The sequence below is a fragment of the Scleropages formosus genome, chromosome 22 (genome assembly GCF_900964775.1).
Source record: "Scleropages formosus chromosome 22, fSclFor1.1, whole genome shotgun sequence".
Lineage (NCBI taxonomy): Eukaryota > Metazoa > Chordata > Actinopteri > Osteoglossiformes > Osteoglossidae > Scleropages > Scleropages formosus.
Window position 1 is genome coordinate 20,533,775 of NC_041827.1, and position 23,146 is coordinate 20,556,920.

The 23,146-nt window shown below is 45.5% G+C and overlaps 1 protein-coding gene across 2 annotated transcripts; it reads right to left on the minus strand.

Moving 5' to 3' along the window:
* Positions 1–806: 806 nt before the first annotated feature.
* Positions 807–22,528, minus strand: LOC108923381 (D-threitol dehydrogenase). 2 transcript variants are annotated; one of them, XM_018734065.2, is made up of 11 exons: positions 22,430–22,528; positions 14,977–15,166; positions 14,327–14,418; positions 13,064–13,296; positions 10,789–11,025; positions 10,632–10,694; positions 9,097–9,313; positions 6,256–6,464; positions 5,654–5,726; positions 3,355–3,472; positions 807–1,228 (listed from the first exon to the last, which is right to left on the minus strand). In XM_018734065.2, exons 1-11 carry the CDS (start codon positions 22,443–22,445, stop codon positions 1,033–1,035), a joined length of 1,644 nt encoding a protein of 547 aa, XP_018589581.2. In that variant the 5' UTR covers positions 22,446–22,528; the 3' UTR covers positions 807–1,032. The 2 variants fall into 2 exon arrangements, with proteins under 2 accessions (XP_018589581.2, XP_029103724.1); XM_029247891.1 differs by lacking the exons at positions 10,632–10,694; positions 10,789–11,025.
* Between the last annotated feature and the right edge of the window lie 618 nt (positions 22,529–23,146).

Genomic DNA, 23,146 nt, shown 5'->3' on the forward strand with positions numbered 1-23,146 from the left:
GAAACACAGAGCTGGAGGAACCCGCTGAACCATAACCCCGCAAGACCTGGGGACATTATCATTTCATAAGTGCCCCTGGTAACTGCCCCGGTGCACAACCGACAGCCGAGGCTTCGCTAGCTGGAGCCGGACCTGGACCTGCTTGACTTCAACCGATCAGCTCCTTCAGCACCAACACATTACATATTACACACATTTTCACCAAAGTCCACTTCTATAACCACTATACTACTGGATAAGCCCTTTTTACATGTTCCACTATATAAAAATAGAACTAAGCTGAAAAACGTTAACAGCAGTTACACGTGGAATTTGTGAAGTCAACGTGGACTGAAGGGATAGAAAGGCTCCTCGAGGGGGATCTAGCAGCTTCAATAAAGAGTGATTTAACTCCCCCCAGAATCCCATAACAACAGTCTTTATGTAATGCAAGGCCTGAAATGTTAGAATACCGGAGCAGCTGCGGAATGTGTAGAACAGCAAAATATTCACCAGGATGGAATGTGGTCGAATCCTCTTCGCTGCTCCTCCGTGCAGGAAATGCATTTAACCACCACGTCTCAGCAGTGAACCTTTCAGCTTCTTACTTTCAGAGACATAATGTATATCTTACCCCTTCGTGCACTTTCAGATTTAACCTCAACCTTTCACCGAATGTAATACATTGACCAGGAGGTCAATTTGGCTTCGCTACAACAAATGAATAAACGAACTATAAAAAAAAAAAAAATGAAGCCAAGATATAAGGACAGCATTTGATATACAGTATATTGAATATTGAGTTAAATCAACATGTTAGGCAGGAAGATTCAAATCACCGTTCCACTGGAAGTGTAATATAAAAAAAAATACGGGGAAAGCAGCGAACGAGCCATTTCAGACAGACAAAATTACATTTTTATATCATGATCACCATACACAGCATGGGTATGACAATTATCCTGTGTACTCCACGTCTCCCATTTCTTCTCTCCCCCCCCATTAAAATGCCTTTGCGATGCGTCAATCCCTCAAGAACAAAAGAAAGTTCCTCTACCACAGACTTTGCCCACCCTCTATGACTAAGTTATGCCCTGTCATGTAGTCAGAGGCGTCAGATGCCAAGTAGACCACCGCCGCTTGCAGGTCTGTCACTTGAGCCAGTCGTCCAGCAGGGATATCTGACAGCCAGCGCTGAACCAAAGGGCCCAGCTCCTCGGAGTGGATGAGAGGGGTGTCAACGATCCCTCTGGAAAGAGGAGAGGAGGGAGGGGGGGAAGAAAGGAAGGGGGGGAACCACACGAGACATCAGGCATCGGGGTGGGAGTGACAGCGTCATTTCAGAGCTGCTTCTCCTGTGACAAAAATAAACCCAATTATCCTTCAGTGAAAGGGCACGGCGCGGCGCTTCTGAACAGGCCAGGATGGTATTTACAGGAGGCGCTTGTTGTTAAATGGCTCGCTCGACTCTTTATAAAAAAAAAAAAAAAAAATTATACATATATATATAAATAAAATTAAAAACACGCTCAGGTACATGGGGACTCGGCATAATTTGCCTTCAGGAGACCCGCTGATAAGCTCTTCCCATCTCCGTCGCTCTTTGATTGCTGACGGATTCGCTCTCCACGCTAACATGTCTTTGGGCTCAGCGCCGCGTAGCGCCTGCCCCCCTCCACCATCCCCCCGACCCCCCACGTGGGCCCCTTGCGGGAGGCGGGCACGACAGGCCGGGCGCTGGCCTGCGTCGCCTTCCCCGCCCAGTTTCACATCTCCCATTAGTCACCGCGGGGACAACGGCACCCCCCCCCCCGCCGCCTGACGAAACGCATCGTTTGTTCAACCTCTGAACAAACATATTTACACAACGGCGCTTAATGAGAAATGACTCTCCACTTCACGGCGCCACTGACAGCAGGCGGAAGAAAACCGCCGCCGCCGCCGCCGCCGTTAGCCTCCTCTTCTTCGGGCCGAGCGTCGGCGATTCGAATGCTAACATTCTGATAAATGAGTGCTTCCAAGGAGCATGTGACACCTTGGTTAACATATTCCACCTCAATTAGATTTCTCTTCAGCACCCTGTTATCTGGAACCTTTCCTGGCAATCAGGGGTGCTGTTTTCCCTCAGCCAATTTTCTAGATAATGCGGCTTATCGCCGCCGCGGCTAAAGTTGCCAATGAAAATCAGGCTGCAGTCAACCCCGCGCGCGCTAATTGTGTCCCCCCTTTTTTATGCATATTTACCGACTGTCACTTCAAAGAAATCAGCGGCCCATTGAGACGCCCAGTTAGCGGGAAGAATTGCGCCTCGCAAATTAAAATTAGCAAACAAGCCGGCGATAAATAAAACCGAACGGCTCGCCGGAGCGGGCCTTTGTTCCTGACGGAGGGCGCTCGCGGAACAGATTTGCCCGGGGATCGGCGGGGATGCGGAATGCTCCACTTCACACGCGTGGCGGCCATCTCTGGTACGGAGCCCCCCCCGCCCCCGCCCCCAGAAAGCGAGGAGCCTCAGAGACAAATAGATAGACGCAACGCCACATTGTTCTGATGACACTTGCAGTGAAGATGCTAATTTGATTCACTAATTGAATAAAACAATTTAAAATGTTAGTTAATTTATCCCACTAGATGCAATTTAATTAAGCTTTGTATTGTTCGGAACCTCAAATTAGCGCTTCATTAGAAAATAAGCCTTTCCCCTCAGACGCAAATAAACACTGGCTGCCTTTGTCGCCGCCGCTGTAATAAGCTGCAAAATAATCACAAAAAGTAGGAAATTGATTAAAAACCACGACATGTTCGGCTGAAAACAAACAAACCGTTTGAACGCCCATCATGGCCAGCTGATGTAACGTCAAACCCCCAACGGCCTCAATCTTCATTTTGATCAAAATGAACAAATAAAAGTGAAAACAAATTAAAGCAGAGGAAGCATTTTTGGGGTTCATGTCCACTGTTGTTTTAGAATGAGCATTTTAAAAAAAAAAAAAAAAAAAAAAAAGACCCTAAAAACATGCGGGTGGTGATGGCTAACAGAATAGTGATTAGCACTGTTGCGTTTGGATCCAAACGATACAGGTTCGAACGTCATTTCCTTCCTAGGACTCTGAGCAAGATACTTACACTCTTAATTGCTTGAGTAAAATGACTCAACTGTATGAGAGTAAATAATTATGGATAGCTTAACGTTGTCAGCTGTCTTGGAGAATAACGTCAGACAAGTGGAGACGTCTGGATAGAGGTCCGCTGTTGGGCCGTCTCATCCACAGCTCACGACCCCTTATTCGCAGCGAGCAGCCGGAAAGACGCCGGTCAAAACAAGCAACTATCAGAGGAAACGGATGAAATAAAAGACAAACGCGGCGGCCTTACGGGGAGATGCAGTTGACCCTCACGCCCCGGTCGATCCACTCGGTCCCCAGGGTCTGCGTGAGCTTCACCACCCCGGCCTTGGATGCATTGTAGGCCAGCTGCTTCTGCGGGTGAGGCACTGGGAGAGAAATGGAGAGGGCCGAGATGAGGCCCTTGCGGAACCAAGACGCACACAAACACACGCACCATTCTTAGGCTCAGACAGCGCTTTAAAGCCCAAACGTTCTGTACGTAACTTTCAGCCTTCACTGCCGATTTCCAGGCTTTCCCCGAGCTTTCCCCTCCAAAACCCTTTCAGCTTCCACTCGAGTCCTTTTCCAAAACACTGACCGACGCGGGAGGGACGATCTATGTAATTTCACCCTGGCGTTCACTTACCTCGGAAAACGAAGCTTCTGATGTGTCTATTGTCTGACAAACTACGGGTAATTAATTAGTATTGGCTTAAATACGTTCGCTCACTTGATACATGGTGACTCCATCATAATTCAATACTCTAATTTGTACCGAACGTTACATGAAAATGCTTTAATAAGCAGTTGGGGCCCAGATGATGAAGCGATGTTAAATTAATTACTCTGGATGTTCGGTTATGCACGGTGTTCAGAAACAAAGGCAACACGCCATTTGTTGCCTTGACCGTCACAGATGCTCCACGCTGCATGCTACACGGCGAAGGGCTCATTTTCCACGAGTTGATTAATTATCACAGAGAGGCTCCAAGTTACATACAACTTTAGTAGTTAACCTTCTCACCTGGTGATCTCACTGCCAAATTGCCTGGGCCGGAACAGGGATGATGAATATGACACAGCTGTAAAACGCGGGGGCCCGATGGCGGGGATCCGACTACCCCCCATCCCCCCGCACCCCACCCTTGCCTTGGTTTGTTTAAAGGGAGCAGAGACACGGCGCAGGGGCGGGGCGGGCGGCCCAGCACGGCGAGGGGTACAGCCAAGAGCTTACAGAAAGATTGAGGGAGAAACCCTGCTTACAGGGCGGCAGAACGCAGCTAAACAGCCTAAGAGCGCTAATCCCTCGCGCGGAAAGGAGCATTCCGCCGGTGCCACGTCGCTCAAAACGTCTTCATCCTGCAAATAAACAGCGCTGACGCTCTCTTGCTCCGCAAGAGCGCCGGGCTTTAAACCCACCTTCTCATCCACCCCGATATTTATTCAGATTTCAAGTAGGGGATGGAAAAAAGCCGTCTGTACCAGCAGAGACTCATTCTGAAATGCACGTGCTAGAAATTTACACCGGGGTCTGATGTCAATGGTTATTTTCCCCCCAACTGTTGTCCCTAGAAAGGGGGGGCTCTTTTATTTTGATCAGCAGATGGATGGAGCGCAGTCACAGTGTGTTTTAATTGCACTTTCATAGCTAAATTTCTTTACCCAGCTTGGGCTCCAACAAGCCCCACCGGATTATACATTATGACAATATTATAACAGATGTCCAGACCAATGAAGACAATTCCTGAAGGACTGTGCTTAATGTGAGTAATTGATCACTTTTCTCAGCACATTTTTTAAAAAAAAAAAAAAACCCTGGCCTCCATCTACCAGCGAGGTCCTGTCTCGCGCGCTGCCCCATCAGCCAGGAGCTCGGCCCATATGGCGCCTCGCTTTATTGGCTATTTGACTGCATCGCTGACGGAGCAACCTGTTGGAGGTGTCATTCCACTTTTACAACGCGCCCTCCGGACTCAAACCCGATTTCTGTAGCTTTAACAGCGGCCTCTGACAACGGCGGGACTCCTCCGTCAATCTGCCCGTCGCCTTTTACGTGCTTTTATAACAGACGCAGGAGAAGTTCAACATTTACTACGTGAAAATGGCTCTTAAACAGCAGCCAGTAAAATCATATTTCTGCAGCAGGTGCAGTAAGGGGTCAGTGTTTGGTGTCGATAAATAATAAAGGCAAGGTGCCATGGAAAGACCTTCAAAACGTCTGGCATCGAGGGGATGTCGGTGCAGATTTGGGGTCCACCCCCAGGAGTGCGAGGGAGCCTTTCTCTCTCCCTCGTCGTTCAGCTAACCGGTCCAGACAGCCTCCCCCCTCCCTCTCTGACGAAGTGGCGACACATTGGAGGTGAAGAGTGCGGCGCAATGGAACTGATTTCATATTGAGTGCGGCGGCAGCCCCCGTCAGGCCTTACCTCTGCCATCGATGCCTCGGCGCCTCGTGATGCCGCCGCACCGTTTCAGGGCAAATATCAGCCTCCCTTTCATAAAGGGTTATGAAATCTGAGGCGGAGGCGAGGTGTAAAAATAAAAACCAGAGGAAACTCATCACTCACCAATTAAGCCGGCCATGGAAGCCGTATTTATTATCTTCCCGTATCCTTGGTTCAGCATAATGCGGCCCGCAGCCTGTGGCAGAAATTAAGAGCAAATGACAAATGTGCCTTTTGGAGGCGCCTCAGCGCCGACACGTTCGGCGCTCGTGCAGCGGTGTGAAAACGCGATGAAACGGGAGCCTATTCTTGGCATCGGTGGGAAAGAGAGAAATCAAAATCAAAACATCTCGCAAAGCGCGCTGACTTCTAGATCATAATGACAGTCTGGCATTGGAGTTGTGTTTCTGTCTGATCTGGATTATGTACAACTCATTAAAATAAGTAATTATTAATTCATTCATTCATTATCAAAAAGCGCTTGTCCAGTGCAGGGTCCCAGTGATCCAGAGTCTATCCCAGAAGCACAGGGTGGCGAGCAGGATGCAGGATGCAGGCGACACGAGTCCACCACAAGGCAACAGATCAATTATAATAGTAATAATAATATAATTCTCACACTGGATTTGGACACAATGTCTCAGTATAAACGAATAAACATGATGTAACGTTCAGTTCCTAATTGGACCACGAAGCACAAGCTGAAGTGCCCACGGTCCACGAACCTGGCAGCAGATGAACGTGCCCCTCAGGTTGACGCCGAAGGTCTGGTCCCACTCGTCCAGGCTGGTGTCCTCGCTGGCTGAATTCATGTTGATGCCGGCGTTGTTGCATCCGATGTGAATCGTACCCCATTTGGCGACAATGGCGTCAACCATCCCCTGGACGCTCTGCGGCTTGCTGATGTCGGCCGTCACAGCCGTACTCTGGATGCCTGGTTCGAGGGCACAACTGCGTTTAATGTCCACCTGCGTGTAATTTGCATTATGTTATTTTTTACATTACATTTACTTGTTTAGCTACTTAGCAACCGCAAAACTACTTGCAGTGATTTAACATTTATAGTGCAGGGTAACTTCCGAATGAAGCACCTTAATCGAGGGTATAGGAGCAGGAGATGGGATCTAAACCTACAATGTCCAAATCCAGAGGTGGTAGATCTAACCATTACATCACCTGCTGCCGCGTCAATATTGCTACAGGTAACAGCGAAAACCGACAGGACCCAATTAAAATTTAACCGAAGGCATCAAGACAGAAATAATAACAGGAAAATGCTGTAGATACCATGTTTTTAACATAGTACTCTATTCCATCACCTGCAAAAAAAAAGTATGACATTCTGAATGTGAACAACTTTAAAACACTTATTCCACGGGTAACATTTACAATTTGTTCTTTAAACCCACAATTTAACAATTAAACCTACAATTTACCAAGACGAAAAGCAGCAACAGCAGCACAGGTGTATGAACAAATTATACAGAACACTTTACAGTTTCCTCGGCTGCTGCCCGAGTTGTGTTCGACTTGCCAAAGTGTTCCCACGTATCTCCTCTACTCGTTACTCTGCACTGGCTTCCTATAGCTGCCCGGATCAAATTTAAGACCCTGGTTATGACCTACGAAAGCATCAGTAGAACTGCTCCCAGGTATCTATAGGACTTGATCATCTGCTACACCCCAATCAGACTGCTACACTCTTCCACATCTGCTCGCCTGGTGGTCCCACATACGAAAGGTAAAGCATGGAGATTCTCGATTCTGGCTCCATTGTGGTGGAATGACCTCCCCCTCTCACTCGGAACTGCTGAATCCCTGTCCACATTTAAAAAGGGTCTTAAAACTCACTTCTTCCAGACTCACTTCTCCCATCATCTCTTAAGTTCATGTAAAGTGTAAATGTCCATGCGCTATAACTTTAAGATGATGCCTGGATAAACCTTTACACAGCTACTCCTGTAAAGTAACGTAAATGTTTATATGTATCTCAAAAAATATATTAATTAATAGGAAGGTGATCAGGAATCGTCAATATTCTGATGAAGTTTTATGCAGCTACTCGTGTGATGAACGTCGGTTCATATGGTGGAGAGAAACAAATTAACTGCACTTAAGAATCACACGTCTGCAACTAAGTGTCTCTTCCTTCTAATGTAATGAACACATTGTATTTTCTAGGAAATGTACGTCGCTTTGGAGAAAAGCGTCTGATAAATGAATAAATGTAGATGTATTACACAGCTGATGTATGCTTCTCTGCAAAGGAGTGTCTACGGAAGAAAGAAGAAAATGAAGCATCTCACTGCTATTTCCCTTGCATGTTATCAGTACAATGTGAGAAACCAGAGACACACGAACCCAAGAGAGACAGCAGCACCTCCTGTTAATGTTTCTAGCCACTTCCACACCAAAAACATATTTCTTCTGATAGCACAGCGCCACCTGCTGCTCACAATATGTAGAGTTGAGGGGTTGGCGATTCTGGAGCCCCTTAACAACTTCTCTTCATCACCCACTTTGTCACCATTGATTAGGCCCTTTATAGGGACTCGCCAAAGCACTTAGAGGGAAATCCGCGGGAATCCGATAACATATCGTACCTTGTGTTTACCGTCTTACAAATTTGACATTTACAGATGCAATATCATGAGGTTTTTCATATTTCGTGCAATTTCCCAGTGGGCAGCCTGCCATCGTCCTCCAGAGGTTAGTCTTTTAAAGAACCAGAAGGATTCATGGGGAACAGAAGATGAGTGCAAATATTGCAACGTTGCCGCTGCTACTTTCCGAATACAGAGCGCTGAGCACATACGCACTGCGAGGCGACTTCTACGTTCGAAAAACCTGATCATTTGCATGGTGCATCCTCTTCTCCACAGACTAATAGAAAGCAGGAAAACCCTGAAATTAATTATTCCTCTAGTTTTTTTTTTTTGATCAATCAACAGGCACTATCCTGTTTAGTAATCACTTATCACCATAAAACGGTATTATGCCCAACTAGTTTAATACTTTTCAAAAATACATAATTAATGACACAGAAACACTGGCAGACACAAGTAATATCATCTCCCACTAGAAATATGCTAACCCTAACCCCATTCCAAAATCTAATCCTCACTCTAACCCTAGCCACAATGGTAACCCTAACCACAACCCTAACCCTAACGGTAACCCTAACCCGAACCCTGCGCACAATACTTAGGCCCACCCGAACCCTAACCCCATTCCAAGGTCTAATCCTCACTCTAACCCTAGCCAAAATGGTAACCCTGACCCTAACCACAACCCAAACCCTGACCACTATACTTAGGCTAACCCTAACCCTAACCCCAATGCTAACCCTAACCCTAACCCCAACCCTGACCACTATACTTAGGCTAACCCTAACCCGAGTTAGATGCAGGTATTAAATTGAGAGGATATTATGTGGAAGGCACACTCCACTCATGCATTTTTAGTTTTTGCGATGATTGTTTTTAAAAGTACTTTATCTCATACTATTTAAATCTTACAGTAGAATTTTAAGGTGTTTGGAGGGAAAAACAAACTCGTACACCAACCTTTCAGAGCGAGCTCTTGCGCCACGCGCTCGGCCTTCCTGTCATCCAGGTCGACGACGGCGACCTTGGCGCCAGCCTCCCCCAGCGCGTGTGCGAAGGCCCTGCCGATGCCCTGGCCGGCCCCGGTCACGTAGGCCACCCTGCCGTCCAGGCGGAGCCGATCCAAAACGGACTTTCCCTGGACGCCGTGAAACACCTCGTCACGGCACTCGTCGCCCTGCAACACACACACAAGTCGTCATGAACCAAAGAAACGACTAACATATTTACATGGGCTCAAGCAGTAACCACTAATGATGCGGCTAACGAAACACTCATTTGCTTTAATTCAAAACACAGAGGCGTTAAAAAGCAGCTGCAAATGGTGCAACAGCCAAACAAGAGCTAAGAAAAAGAGCATCAGTTTCTCCAGCTGTAACACGTTACTATGTTCTCAACTTCGCTAGCTCCCCATGCTGTGAATGTTTGAATTATGAGTTTTGGAAGATAAAAATAATCCAGAAAACGTTTGTATTTATTATTTTCTATTTATCTCTTAGCTGCGGAGCAAATGTGACCCGTGTTTCTGCTCCTAGCCATCAGCTGGGGGCAAAAAAAAAAAAAAAAAAAAAAAAAAAAAAAAAAAAAAAAACCACCCAGACAGCATCGAATTGTGGGATCAGCTTCACTCAGCTCCCTTCCAGAGTGTTTACAGCTTGGTGATCAATAATGTATACATTTTTTTTTTTTTTTGGATAATTTCAGACTAGTTCTAATTCCAGTGTAGCTGAAAATGAATAAAAAGCTTCAAAATGTCAAAACACTGTGTATTTTACCCTCTTCCAAGGCTTTTACACACCCAATCCATAAATAAATAGAGAGACATCTGTATTATTAACCGTTTGACAGTGCAGATTTAATAGAGCACCAAGATGCTGACAAACAAATGCTGTTGACACTTGTGGGATGAATTGGTCAAATATCAGAATTCATTAGGAGATAAATTAATTTTAATGCTGTCTGAAGTTTATAAAAATAATTAAATGAGTCTTTGTGATTATTTAAAAAAATTTTAAATATATTTTTGGTTTATGTGAGATTTATACAGCTTGCGACGGACTGGCGTCCTGTCCTGGGTGTGTCCGCCCCCCCCCCTTCGGCCTTGCGTCAGGTGTTGCCAGGTTAGGCTCCGGCTCGCCGCGACCCCGTTCGGGAGAAGCGGTTGCTGATGATGGATGGATGGATGGATGGATGGATAATTTAAAAATAAACTGAGGGACATCTGTCTTGCTAAGCTTTTGTTGATTGTGAATTAGCGGTAAAAGTAACTTTGGTTTTACAAACAAATCAATTTATGAGCGGACTTCCAGTTCAAATCGGGTTTGCAAGTTGAGAAACCAACATACAAGTTACTTGAATTACTCTTTGCACATTTACTAGTTTGTGCAGTCAAACGTCAATCAGAACTACTGTGGTTAACCCGTGGCCTTTTTGGGAAAGCCGAGTTCCTTAACGCCTACGCCCCCTGCCGACGAGAGACGGCGGCGGAGCCGTACCTCTGGCCGGGTCGGGGGCGCTCTGCGGATCACGCTGATCCCGTCTCGCACGGGGAGGATGACCTGGGAGGAAGAGCACAAAGTCGCGTCGGGAAAAGCAGGAGTAAGAAACGATGAGGCGATGAGCAAGGACGGGGCTGCCGAGACAGGCTCGCACCTGCTCCACTCGGGGGTCTTCCCGCACGGTGCGGTTGAACTCCCGCAGGGCGAGCCCGTTCCTGTCGTCCGAGTCCGGCAGGTACACGCTACCCTTGAAGAGGGAGTTGTCGACGCAGATGATCCCGTCCGGCCGCAGCAGGTTGCGCTCCAGGATCAACGTGTAGTAGTTGATGTAGTTGGCCTTGTCCGCGTCGATGAAGATCACGTCAAACTGCTCCCCGGCAGCGGCCAGCTCCTGGGACGGACACGGAGCGCGCAACCGACATCGCGAGCCCGGTCAGCGAAGACCCTCAAGGCCAACGTTTGAGCACAGCGCAAACTGCCGATGTTGGAATCTATTAGTAAGAGTAACAGTCGTACCCGTGACACCTCCGCTCGGGTTGCGACAACCGCACTTCGAGGACTTTCCTTTAATTCCAGGCTTTTGCTCCCATTTACAAAGAGCAAATGTGAATTTTGCAGGCTGTTGGAGTGTACTTGCTTTTAGAAATTTCTGTTATTTTTTACTTTATATTGTAATACTATTATTTCCCTTTAATTGTGCTTTGTTACATTATTCAGAAGAGCATATTTATTTGTATCTTCTGCTGTTTTTATCCATGAGACCTTACTGGTTTGCCTTTGCTTTGATGCATATATACCTGTGACACAGCCTGCTGTAGAAATTTCTAGAAAAAAAGGCCACCTCTTACTGCTGGATTCCACTTACAGGGACTGGATGTGTTGCATTGTTTTCATTGATTTCTTTTGTCTACGCTGCTGTTTTTTTATATCAAAGGCTGAATTACACACACACTGGCAGAAGCCACTTGTCCCAAAGGTGGGGGGGGGGGGGGTCGCAGCAAGCCGGAGCCTAACCCGGTAACACAGGGCGCAAGGCTGGAGGGGGAGAGGACACCAGTCTGCCGCAAGGCACCCCAAGGGGGACTTGAACCCCAGACCCACCAGAGAGCGAGCACAGGACAAACCCGCTGCGCCACTGCACCCCCAAGGCTAAATTAATACATGGATATCGATAGACAAATTGCTAAGCACAAATTCAAGTCAACAGAAACATAATAAACAGTGAAATGAAACGCTGGTCTTGGTTCAAACGATTCTGTGAATTAACAGTCGTATGCAGTCGGGACAGAGAACATTCTGGACTTCATTTTTGAGCGGCGGGAGCAGGATGTGGTAGTAGTTGGAGATGCCAACTTTGGAATTTCACCTCCTGCTGCAATACCAATGATCAAGATACTTACCCTGAAGTGACGTGTTAAAAATCGGGCAGCATGGTGGTACAGCGAGTCGTGCTGCTGTCTCACAGCACCTGAGTGGTGCGAGAGAACGTGGGTTTGATCCCTGCTCAGTGTGTGTGGATGTTCTCCCTATGGGGTGCTCTGGTTCCCTCCTACAGTCCAAAGACATGCTGGTCAGGTTCCCCCATAGTGTGTGAGTGACAGAGAGAGTGTGTGTGTTCCACTGATATATGGATGAGTGACCCAGTGTAAGCAGTGTATCTAGCAGTGTAAGTCACCACGGTGAATAAGGTGTGTGGGCTCATAACACCACATAGAGTTCACTGGAAGTCGATTTGGAACAAAGCGTCTGCTTTATAAATAAATGTAAAAATTACTTCGCTGTCTATACGGGGAGGATGTGGTGGCACGGTGGGTCTGGGGTTCCAGTCCCACTTGGGGTGCCTTGGGTTAGACTCCGGTTTGCCGCGACCCTGCTTGGGACAAGCGGTTTCTGACAGTGTGTGTGTCTATATAGGTAAATGAGTAGGTAGATGGTGTAAGTTGTTCTGGAGAAAAGTGTCAGATAAAGTGCAATGCAGGTGGTGCAGCACTTAGAGTAGCCACCCTGCACTTGAAGGATGTGAGTTCAAATCCCACTTCCTGCTGCAGTAGCCTTGATCAATGTACTTACCTGGAATTGACAAAGTAAAAATTAGCCAGCTGTATTAATAGGTACATCATTGTAAGCAGCTTAAAACTTTAACTGCGCCGGAGAAAAGCATCAGTTAAATAAAAGCAATGCAAATTTCATTTCCCAGGCTGCCGAGCGATGCAGAGAGCCTTGTCAAGTCGGATGTCGTGGGCGCGGTTGGCGGCGGGGTAGCCAGGACTCGTCCCGCGGGATTAAGGCTCTGTCCTCCGGGAGGATCTGAGCTGCAGACGCGTCTCTGTCATCCTGCGGAGCCACGTTAAACCCGCCTCACCCGCACGGGACGCGACCAACTCCATTACGCGCCCAAGCCGATTACACGCCAGGCACGTTCGGATTACCTTCAGAGAGCGCATGGCAGGGCCTGTTTTCACGGTTATCTTCCTGCCGTGCGGAGAGCTGTCGAACACAGGCTGGGCGAATTCCTTGAGGTAGGGCTCCATCTCGCAGGCCACCAGCCGGCCGTCCTCGGGGAGCCCCTCGGCCATGGACAGGGCCCCGTATCCCGTGAACATGCCGATCTCGAGGACACGCCGGGCCCCGCTCACACGCACCAGCATCTTCAGGACCTGACCTGGCCCAAAAGTATTGGAAAAGGTTAACAGAAGAGTTTGACCGCAGGCTGTTCCAGGTGCACACCATGCTCCCGTCAGAAGGTCTAGAGAAACGCATGTCTCACGCAAAGCTGTCCTTGCTGCCATCATGTGGGACCATCACACAGAAACATAGTATAAAATAATAAAGCAAAAACAAAGAAAGAGCAGAAAAGAACCTGGGGGGGGGGGGGATTATACATACAATTCCATAACAAACACTGATTCACTGTCATTAGCTGCTCGTCCAGAGTAGCGTCACAGTGGTCCACAGTCCATCCCAGAGGCATCGAGAGTGAGGTAGGATGTACCCTGAACAGGACATTCACACACACTCATCCACTAACACGCTCACGCTAAGGGCAACTTAGAGTCACTTCACCTGAAACATGTGTCTTTGGACTACGGGGGGAAACCAGAGCACCTGGAGGAATCCCCCACAAACAGCAGGGAAAAATGCAAACTCCAAACAGCCCATTCTCAATATAAGGGCGGCACGGTGGCACAGCGAGTAGCGTTGCTGTCTCAGTGCCTGCAGAGTGGGAGAGGACATGGGTCTGATCCCCACTCAGTCTGTGTGTGGAGTTTGCATATTGTCCCTCTGGGTTTCCTCCAGGTGCTCTGGTTTCCTCCCACACCCCAAAGACCTGATGTTCAGGTTCACCCATAGTGTGTGAGTGACAGAGAGAGAGAGTGTGTGTACCACTGATGTATGGATGAGTGACCCAGTGTAAGTAGTGTATCTAGCAGTGTAAGTCACCGCGGTGAATAAGGTGTGTGGGCTCATAACACTACACAGAGTTCGTTGGAAGCAGCTTTGGACAAAAGTGTCCGATAAATAAATAAATGTAAATATCAAATAAAAAGATTCCTACTTCCTTTCTTTCAAGATTTGCAGAAGACTCCATTGCATACATACACCTGACTACACCATCCTTTTTTTAAAGAACACTGATGCATTAAAATTTGCTGTCTATCAGCCCATAACACCACCAACAGGTGCTGCTTTACCTTCCACATGGCCAGTGATGCACTCCTTAGGAAGCCTGAACGAGGTTTTTCCTTCCTCAAATGCCTTTTTCCAGTCGTGCTCAATCGTTTTTCTGCAGGGAAAAAGAGAAGAAAGGGCAGAAAAGTGAGACACTGCTCTCTGCCAGGTACTTTCGCCCTGCGCGTGATCCGCCGGCACGACGCACACAAAAAGCGATCGTTTCGAAGTGTGTCTCACAGAGCTCAGAGGTTCACCTGCATTGGCTTCTACATACTTCATTCATTAATATTTATTCTTCATTACATTAGTAAGAATAAATTATTTTTTTCTTATATTAGTCACCATATTCATATTCATTTATCTTTCTTACTGTTTAACCCCATTATATCTCACTTGTCTGGTGCGGAAACTTCTGAAAGGAAGCACATGTGTTACTGGTAAATTCCACTCGCTGCAAGAAGACCTTGGATGGTCTTTGTGATGGATACAAGTCGATAGACGGTTTTGGAGTGTATAAAAAGACGGCGAAGAGACGCGGAAGCGTGTATCTCTGCGATGGATAAAACGCGGCGAGAACTGTAATAAACATTTTTTAATCCTTATTATGCCTCCTCATTGCCTCTCCAGAGAAGCCTAAATTGTCTGAAAAAAGATCAGTTGCAGCACCTACCTGTAGAGTTCGGCCAACGGTTGGCTCTCCGGGGAGCTCGTCATCTCCAGGTAGCTGTCTAAGCCCGAGGCGATATTCAGGGCCTTCTGGAGATTGCTCCTCAGATCCTCCGGTACACCGGGGTGGTCGCGTGCAATTTTCATGGCCTTCGCCAGGTACTCCACTATGAACTCCAGGGGCGTGTCAGACACTGCGGGGGGGCAGACAGGTCAGGACCGATGAGAACAGACAGAACTCGACAGGACTAAACTCCTTCGCCACTGAAATGTTCACCCAAGGACAGCACAAAACTGTTTTGCACAGATTTTTCCCCCTAAGGTTCCTGCCACACTATCAACATTTTGAAAATGCACTTATTGCAAATGATTTTTCATTAAATTATTTGTCATCATTTGTCACTTATCACTGCCTCATTTTTTTTTTTTTTTTCCCCCTCACCTGATAAGACACCACAGTAGCTCCTTATTTTAGGACAGAAGTGTCCACTGTTTAATGTGGCCCATATGAACATTTCTAAAATTATTAACATATATAAATATATAACACAGCATAACACATAACACAGTACCGAGCACAATTACTATACATGCTATTTAATCACAGCTGGTAGTGTAGTGCTTAGAATTACCGCCTTTGTAGCCAAAGGTTGCAGGTTCGATTCCCTCCCTCTGGCTGCAGAACCATTGAACAATGTATTTATCCTGAAATGCTCCAGTAAAATTACCCACCTGTATAAACGGGTAAATAATTGTACCCTTGACATTATAAGTTGGTTTGGAGAGAAGTGTCAGGTAAGTTAATAAATGTAAATGATAATACAGTTAGATACATAGAGACCACATCTTAATAAAAGAAGTGTATTATAGGTATAACGCACAATTTTTCAATTTCCACATTTACGACTCAATAGGTCACTTACTATGATTTTACCCCCTGTCCTCGGACCAGTTGGACACCCCTCTGTTCTAGGGATCAACTTTCCCACAGGTAACAGGATGTCCTGGCTGCTCTCAGCCACTAGGGGGCGGTACAGTTCCATAAAAATGAGACATAAACCAGGAGGGAAACCCTTAAGAATTGGCCCAGTGACTAATTACAAACATTCATATTTGCATCAGTCCAAAGTGTAAGCGTGTGTAAAATAACTCCTCCTTGTGAAGCTAAAGGCACAGACACAACTGGGGAGTCACAGATGGGACACATCCGCACGTGGCTGCTGGCGTAAAGGGATGGTCTTAACGTCCACTAAAATTTGCTGCTGCTTATATGTGCAATACTTATAAGTATTTGGCAATATGTGCAATATAATAGATACTAAGTATTTGATCATATACAGTATGTTCAATACAATAAGTATTTAGCAACACTGTATACAGTATTCTGTATTGTATGCTGCATCACAGTTTGGGAGATGCAGAAATCAAAAATAAGCATAACGAAATCCAATGTAATTACATATAACAACAATGAACAGAATAGAATAGAATAGAATGAGGGATGCCTGCATGCTAGAATGATGCCTTGCGCCATGTCCAATTCTAACCACCAATTCATAGACCTAAATAAAATACAACAGAATAGCACTTTTTTTTTTTTAGTTTAGATATTTAGGAGTCAGAATGTCACTTTCTGTGATTTTTTTTTTTTTTTTTTTGACTGTGGCTCTCGGACCAGTCCTCGGTAAGGACGGTGGCCTTTGGGCCAGAAAGGCCGGACATCCTGAGTTCTAGAGCATCGCAGCTTCATTTCCAACACCTTGTCGCAACACCACAGAGGTGGGACAAAGAATGAATTTTTCAAGCTGCACCTCAGGCTGTGATGCCAAGATCGTTCTTGTTAGTGGTAACGGGAGCGACAGCTGCCACATGCTGCTTGTAAAACACTACAGACAAGGTGATGCTGAAGCTGCAGCATGTTGACAACATGAATTAATACTGAACGGCAACTTCTTTCAACCTGTTTGTACAGGTGTACAGACTCCCAGGTCCTGCTACTGCCTCTCCTCAACTGTTTATTGGGCACTTGGCAGTATCTTTGGTCTTGGAACAGAGGCTCTCGCCCAAAGTCCTGATATCCCAGTATGTACTGCTGCTTTTAAACGGTCATTAGAGAAGGATGTCATGACCAGAAAGACTGAAGGAACAAGGAAGACCCGCAACGAGATGGCTCGATACGTTGACAAGAACAATGGGGACGACACCGGAAAAGCTCGCCAAAATAGCACAAAACTGATTTCTTTTTAGATCTTCAGCTTATCAAGTCACCATGACTCGAACCCGAGTCGACGGCACTTTAAATAACTGCCGTTTTTACGTGCGGAGCAGCTTGAATAAATCACTAGATTCCTGTTAAACTGGACATGTCAGCTGAGTAGTTTTAGGGTTACTAGAGTCAGAGGGGGGGACTTGAACCAGCAACCTTCAGTTTGCAAGGCAGAGACCACTGACTAGAACACAAGTGAGCATACATGTATATTATTATGCTAACATGGCATAAACACTTTTTCAATAGCAGACTTAAATATCTAGCTTTTGAGTTCCAAACCCAGAGCCTTAAGCACTACTGCACACGATGCTCCACAAATCCACTGAAACATGGATCCTAATAAAGACTTTTTTAATTTAAAGAGGAAAATGTGTAGTCAGTCATGCATTTCTTCTGATGTTCTCCATGAAATATACAGTATTTGTATAAAAGTACTGTTAGAGGCAACAGGCAGCCACTTCAGAACAAAGTGTGTTTTGTTTTAGGGTTGGTCCTCTGTCAACTACAAGCGTCGCAATGACGCAGCCAATCAGAACGTGAGAAAGGTGTTTGTCGGTTAAAGCTCAGTTCCTACATCTCGTATAACTTACCAAGGACCACCCTGAAATCCAGATGAAAGGAGGAATATAACTTAGTTGTGTTTACAAGACCCACAATTTTAGTCTCTATATTTGATATCTTAATTTCAGCTTTACAGTTGAATTGGTAGACATGTCAGTTCTGTGTGTTTATCATACTTTCTTGTTGCAGTAGACTAACAATGGGTCAATAAAATTGTCTGCTGGAAAGGAAAACACTCTGTACGTTTCAGTTTTTTTGGCTTTTCTAAAACTCACTAAGAAGCGGGGGGTCACGGGTTTGACCGGGTCCTGCTCTATGGCAGGTCTGGGGTTTGAGTCCTGCTTGGAGTGCCTTGCGATGGACTGGCATCCCACCCTGGGTGTGTCCCCTCCCCCTCCAGCCTTGCGCCTTGTGTTGCCAGGTTAGGCGCCGGTTCGCCACAACCCCGCTCGGGACAAGCGGTTTCAGACCATATGTGTGTAAAACTCACCAAAACGTAAATACAAAGCAGATTTGCGCAAGGAAATTTGCAGCATATTACACACAATTGCCAATCTACTTGGATCTATATCAAAAGAGTCTTTGGGAGAACGCTACAATCCTGATTGATAAATGTACAATGAAATCACAAAAATGAAAAGCTTTGCAGCACCTTAACATTCTTCTTACACAATCCCGCACAAAACAGATTACACTTGATGTGCAGGTCATCCATAACTTCCTGGAGCTTGAGGCTGACCATTGGTCTGGAGAACACTAAGCCACCTCTGACTCTTGCCTAATAGCCAAAGGTACTCAGACAAAAGGTGCTGCTCGTGAGAGATGGTCCTGTCTGAGGAAAGTTCCCTTCACCTTTGAAATACAGAACCAGTGAAAGGTTTGAGTCCACTTGCTGAAAAGCAGATTTTTTTCCCCAAAAGAGATTAGTAACAGCTCTTCCGTAGAGGTTCCCAGAGATGTAAAATACCCGTGTGCATATGTCCATACAGGTGTTGTCCAGGTGAACTCATATTTTTCACTGATACTTATAATGATTCTGGTTACAAATCAAGTGAAGTTCACAGCCAAAGCATTTGAAAATTGTTGGTTGACACCATTTCATATGTCATTGGGCTACTCTGAACTTCCCATAATTTCTACACTTTTACGAGGACTCTTCTGTCGGAATTCACATTTTTAATCGCACGGCGCAGAACACAAAACGCTTTTCATTCATGTCATCTCAATATCATTTAGAATTGTGATTGGTGGTCCAACCAAGGACAAGAGGCAGGACCTGCAAGATAGACGGCTTTCAAGAACCCACCCCTTGTCCTAAGCGAACGGTGAGGGCCAGCTGGACCCACTCAAGGGTAATAAAGTCGGATTATAAAGGCAACTGGTCTCCGGACTTGAGGGGCAGCGTTTCCGAAAGTGTGGGGAGAGCAGTTTGGAGGGTGGCTTCGGAGTGTGCCTGTCATTTCTGGTTTGCTTTTCTAGGTTCAAAGCTGATCGGTGCTTTGGTCCTGTCCACGTGTTTCCGACTGCTCCACAACCAGCCACAGTGCGTTTGCGATATCTGTGAGAACTTGCCAAGCAGCCCAAATATTTACACAGCTGAAAGTTAGCAGACATATTCTCGGTCATAGTTTGATCACCTAACCATCACTGGAGAACGTTGCCTGGGCGGTTTCCATAATGACAACAGCCTCACACCAATCAGAGAGAATGAGCCATCTTAACACACCTTGGAAAGTTACCTTACCTTGGGGGAAATGTTTAAGTACTTTGTGCAACATGCTTCATGGGTCCCCAGACAGAATAATGAAAGGGAAGCCTAAACCCAAAATTTTGCATTTGCAACTGAGCCCTTGTGCTCAGCATGCTTGCCATACTTAGGCATATGTTTATTATAAGCATATATATATATATATATATATATATATATATATATATATATATATATATATATATAAAAATGCTATTTATTAATTTCACATTGTTATGCTGTTTTGCGAAGAAACTGTGAGAAACCATCAGACAGTTACTTTGACATGGGAAACCATACATGGCACGTTCACATGCAGATTGACCTCATGGTCTTGCTGTCATGTTTCTGAGACCACTGAGGTTAACCTCAATCATATATCCCTTCTTTATAGCCAAAATGTTAAGGATTATTTTTCCAAGTATACCTGTGTGCAATGTAAATGACACTTCTAAGCAACCTTCTTTGCCCCTCAGTTTCACAGAAATTACTAAAAAGTGCCACTCACTGCGCTACTCAAGAGTAACAGAATAAAACAACAAAATAAAAAGAGAAAATAATAGGCAGATAAGTGGTGAGATGGAAACAAGGAGATGGGGAAAAAAGGTACTGTGCAAATGTGTAAGAAACTGTAAACATGCGTGTCTTAAACCTGGATTTAAAGGTGTCCAGAGCAGCTCAGATATTCTGGGCTTTGTTCTGAATCATACTTTCTCAGTGTTTAAAAGACAGGTGGGATTTTTTTCATGTTTTGGAAAAACTAAATAATATTGGATTAACCTTTGGCGGCTCAGGAATCCATTACTTTTCCCCATTTAAATTAAAGGTCATTGAGTTAATGTTATGAAAACTCACTTAATGAGCAGGTCTTTGGGAACAAATCACATTCATCATGGGAGGGAAGCTTGTATTGATAAACATGTTAATCTCGCTTTATGGTATGATGGCCTTATTCTCTGCTCTGAGTCAGAATGAAGAAGAAGAAAAAAAAAAAAAAAAAAAAAAAAAAACACTTCTGCATTGTCAACCACTTTTTGTTACTCAGGGTTAATTATTTCATCAATAAATGAAAAATTTGCTATTGCTTTAGGTGCTAAAACAACGGAATATCAACAGACTCATCCTAAGATTAAAAACAATAAATCCAGGGAGGTACAGGATTGTTAGCATCTCAATGAATGATGAGGACTGAAGCCTATAAAGGGCAAGAGTTGCATTGGCTGTATGGCATCTCTGTCCACTTGGCAGCAGGTGGCATAGCGGATAGAGCTGGTGCCTTCCACTTAAAGGACCCTGTTTTCAATCCCCCTCCAGCTGTAGTGCCTTTGATCAAGGTACGTACCCTTTGATACAGTAAAAAAATGGCCAGCTGTATAAATGACTAAAAACATAGAAATCTGCTAAAGAGAGAAGTGTCAGCTAAATAAATGTATTATTTTACCATGCTGAGTGATACCACAGGGGGGCGTGGGGGCGCAGCGGGTTTGGCGTGTGCCTGTTCTCTGGTGGGTCTGGGGTTCGAGTCCCGCTTGGGGTGCCTTGCGACGGACTGGCGTCCCGTCCTGGGTGTGTCCCCTCCCCCTCCAGCCTTGCGCCCTGTGTTGCCGGGTTAGGCTCCGGTTCACCACGACCCCACTCGGGACAAACGGCTTCAGTCAACGCGTGTGATGCCACAATAGGGATTAATGTTAATCACTCTGCATTAACCACTGCCCCAGCCTGCTACCACACTGCAGCCCCCAAAGAAGTGACTCTTTAGAGAGTAGCTATTTGAAGAATGGACTTCTAATTTTAGTGCTACCTTTGACCTAGTTTGGTCGTAGACCAGGGGATCACAAAGTCTGATGAGTTTGAACCAAACTATACTCATTATTGTCATTAACTTTTTATTTATTTGACACCTTTGTCCAAGGTGACTTACAATGTTAGATAAGAAACCTTACCATGATTTAGGTACATCACCCCTGTGTGTCACATGGCACAGGGAAGAACCTGGTGGATTTACCGCACGTGCCGGAGATGTCTTCCTGTGTTCTCCACCTCTCAGGAAAATCACACTTGCGTTCCACAATTTAAACTGCATCTTTGTGTAAATGATGGTACAAAACACCAACTTGGATGATGCAGTTCAAGCAAGCAAGTTTTGTTAATTCTCTGTCAGAAAACTGGCCTGCAGGTGGTGTAGTGGTTAACACTTTCGTCTTGCACTCTTAAGGTTGCTGGTTTGAATCGCACTCTTGCTGCAGTACTGAAGCAGATACTTACCCTGACCTGATACAACAAAAAATACCATGTATGAATGGGTAAATCACTGTAAGCAGATTAGCACTGCAAGTCACTTTGGAGAAAAGCCTCAGTCAAAAGAATTAATGTCCAAATAGCTGATGTTGAATAGCATTAAAAGTGAGATCGGACAAAACTGTCAGCTAAATAAAGATTGACACTAACTAATAATAAATAATAACAACAACAATTAAGATGCAGCGCAGGGTGAAAGTGATGATGCTATTCTTCTTGTTGCTAGAACTGACTGAAAACCGCTATAAAATGCTACACTGGAAACCTTGAAAAGAAATCAAATCTTATTCTAAAAGTTTAAAAGCAAACCGGGAGTAAAACTGCGAACAAACGCGACTCGGCAGTTTTAGTCGAAGACAAGAAGAAGAAGGTGCGAGCGAAACAATCTGGGCGTCAAACGAAGGCTCCGAAAAAGCCGCCACGAGACGAGCGGGTGGGTCCGCCCCGCGCGCTCCCGTCCACGTGCAGCGTTCGTCGATCCCCGATCATTCATTGATGGGGGGGGGGGGGAAGTAAAATAGCACAAACTGCTGTAATGTGTGCATCGAAACGTGCCGTCGGTGTTGCCGAGCGCTTTCTTACCTTTCTCAGCCTGCATGGTGACCCCCTTGGTGAGCAAGTCGCGTGGACGGCGTTGCACGTGACACGGTCTCACGCCGTGAGCCGCAGCTGCTCGCCCTCGCGCGGGAATGATTGGTGGAGCGCGCTCTTACGCAAGGTGCAGAAAAACCCGAAAAACGACCGCGTCCCCTGAGCTTTACATAACGCGAGTGTGTGTGTGTGTGTGTGTGTGTGTGTGTGTGTGTGTGTGTGTGTGTGTGTGAGTGAGTGTGTGAGAGAGAGAGAGAGAGAGAGAGAGAGAGAGAGAGAGAGAGAGAGAGAGAGAGAAGATTGTTATAACTTTAGTCGAGGAGTGAATTAAAATATTCAAGATAAAACATCACCGTTCACGAACGGTATGTTCTCCTACTAATAATAATAACAAAACTTCTGACCACGTGACATGTTGACCAAAAACTGAATATATTTTATGTGATTCCAACACTGTAACTGTTAAATAATTGACCAGTGTCGCGCGCAACTAGTGATGTTTTGTTAGAATAAAGATTTTATCTCAAGAGAAATATCGAAAAGACAAAAGAATGTCTTTTTTTTTTTTTTTTTTAATAAAAACATCGGAAATCCGTACATGTCTTTTCTTTGTCTGACACTTGTCATTGATCGGAACCGTTTCCGCCTGGATTTTCTTATTATTAACTCTCTGGTGCCTGCTTTTCTTAAAAAAAAAAAAAAAAAACA

Bases quoted from the DNA above. Each gene is read 5' to 3' on its own strand.
- LOC108923381 (XM_018734065.2), bottom strand. The intron at 13,297-14,326 runs GTAAAGCAGCAC...CTTTTGGGCCAG, and splicing joins CATCACTGGCCATGTGGAAG to GTCAGGTCCTGAAGATGCTG. The intron at 3,473-5,653 runs GTGAGTGATGAG...TTTCTCTCCCAG, and splicing joins TTCCATGGCCGGCTTAATTG to TGCCTCACCCGCAGAAGCAG.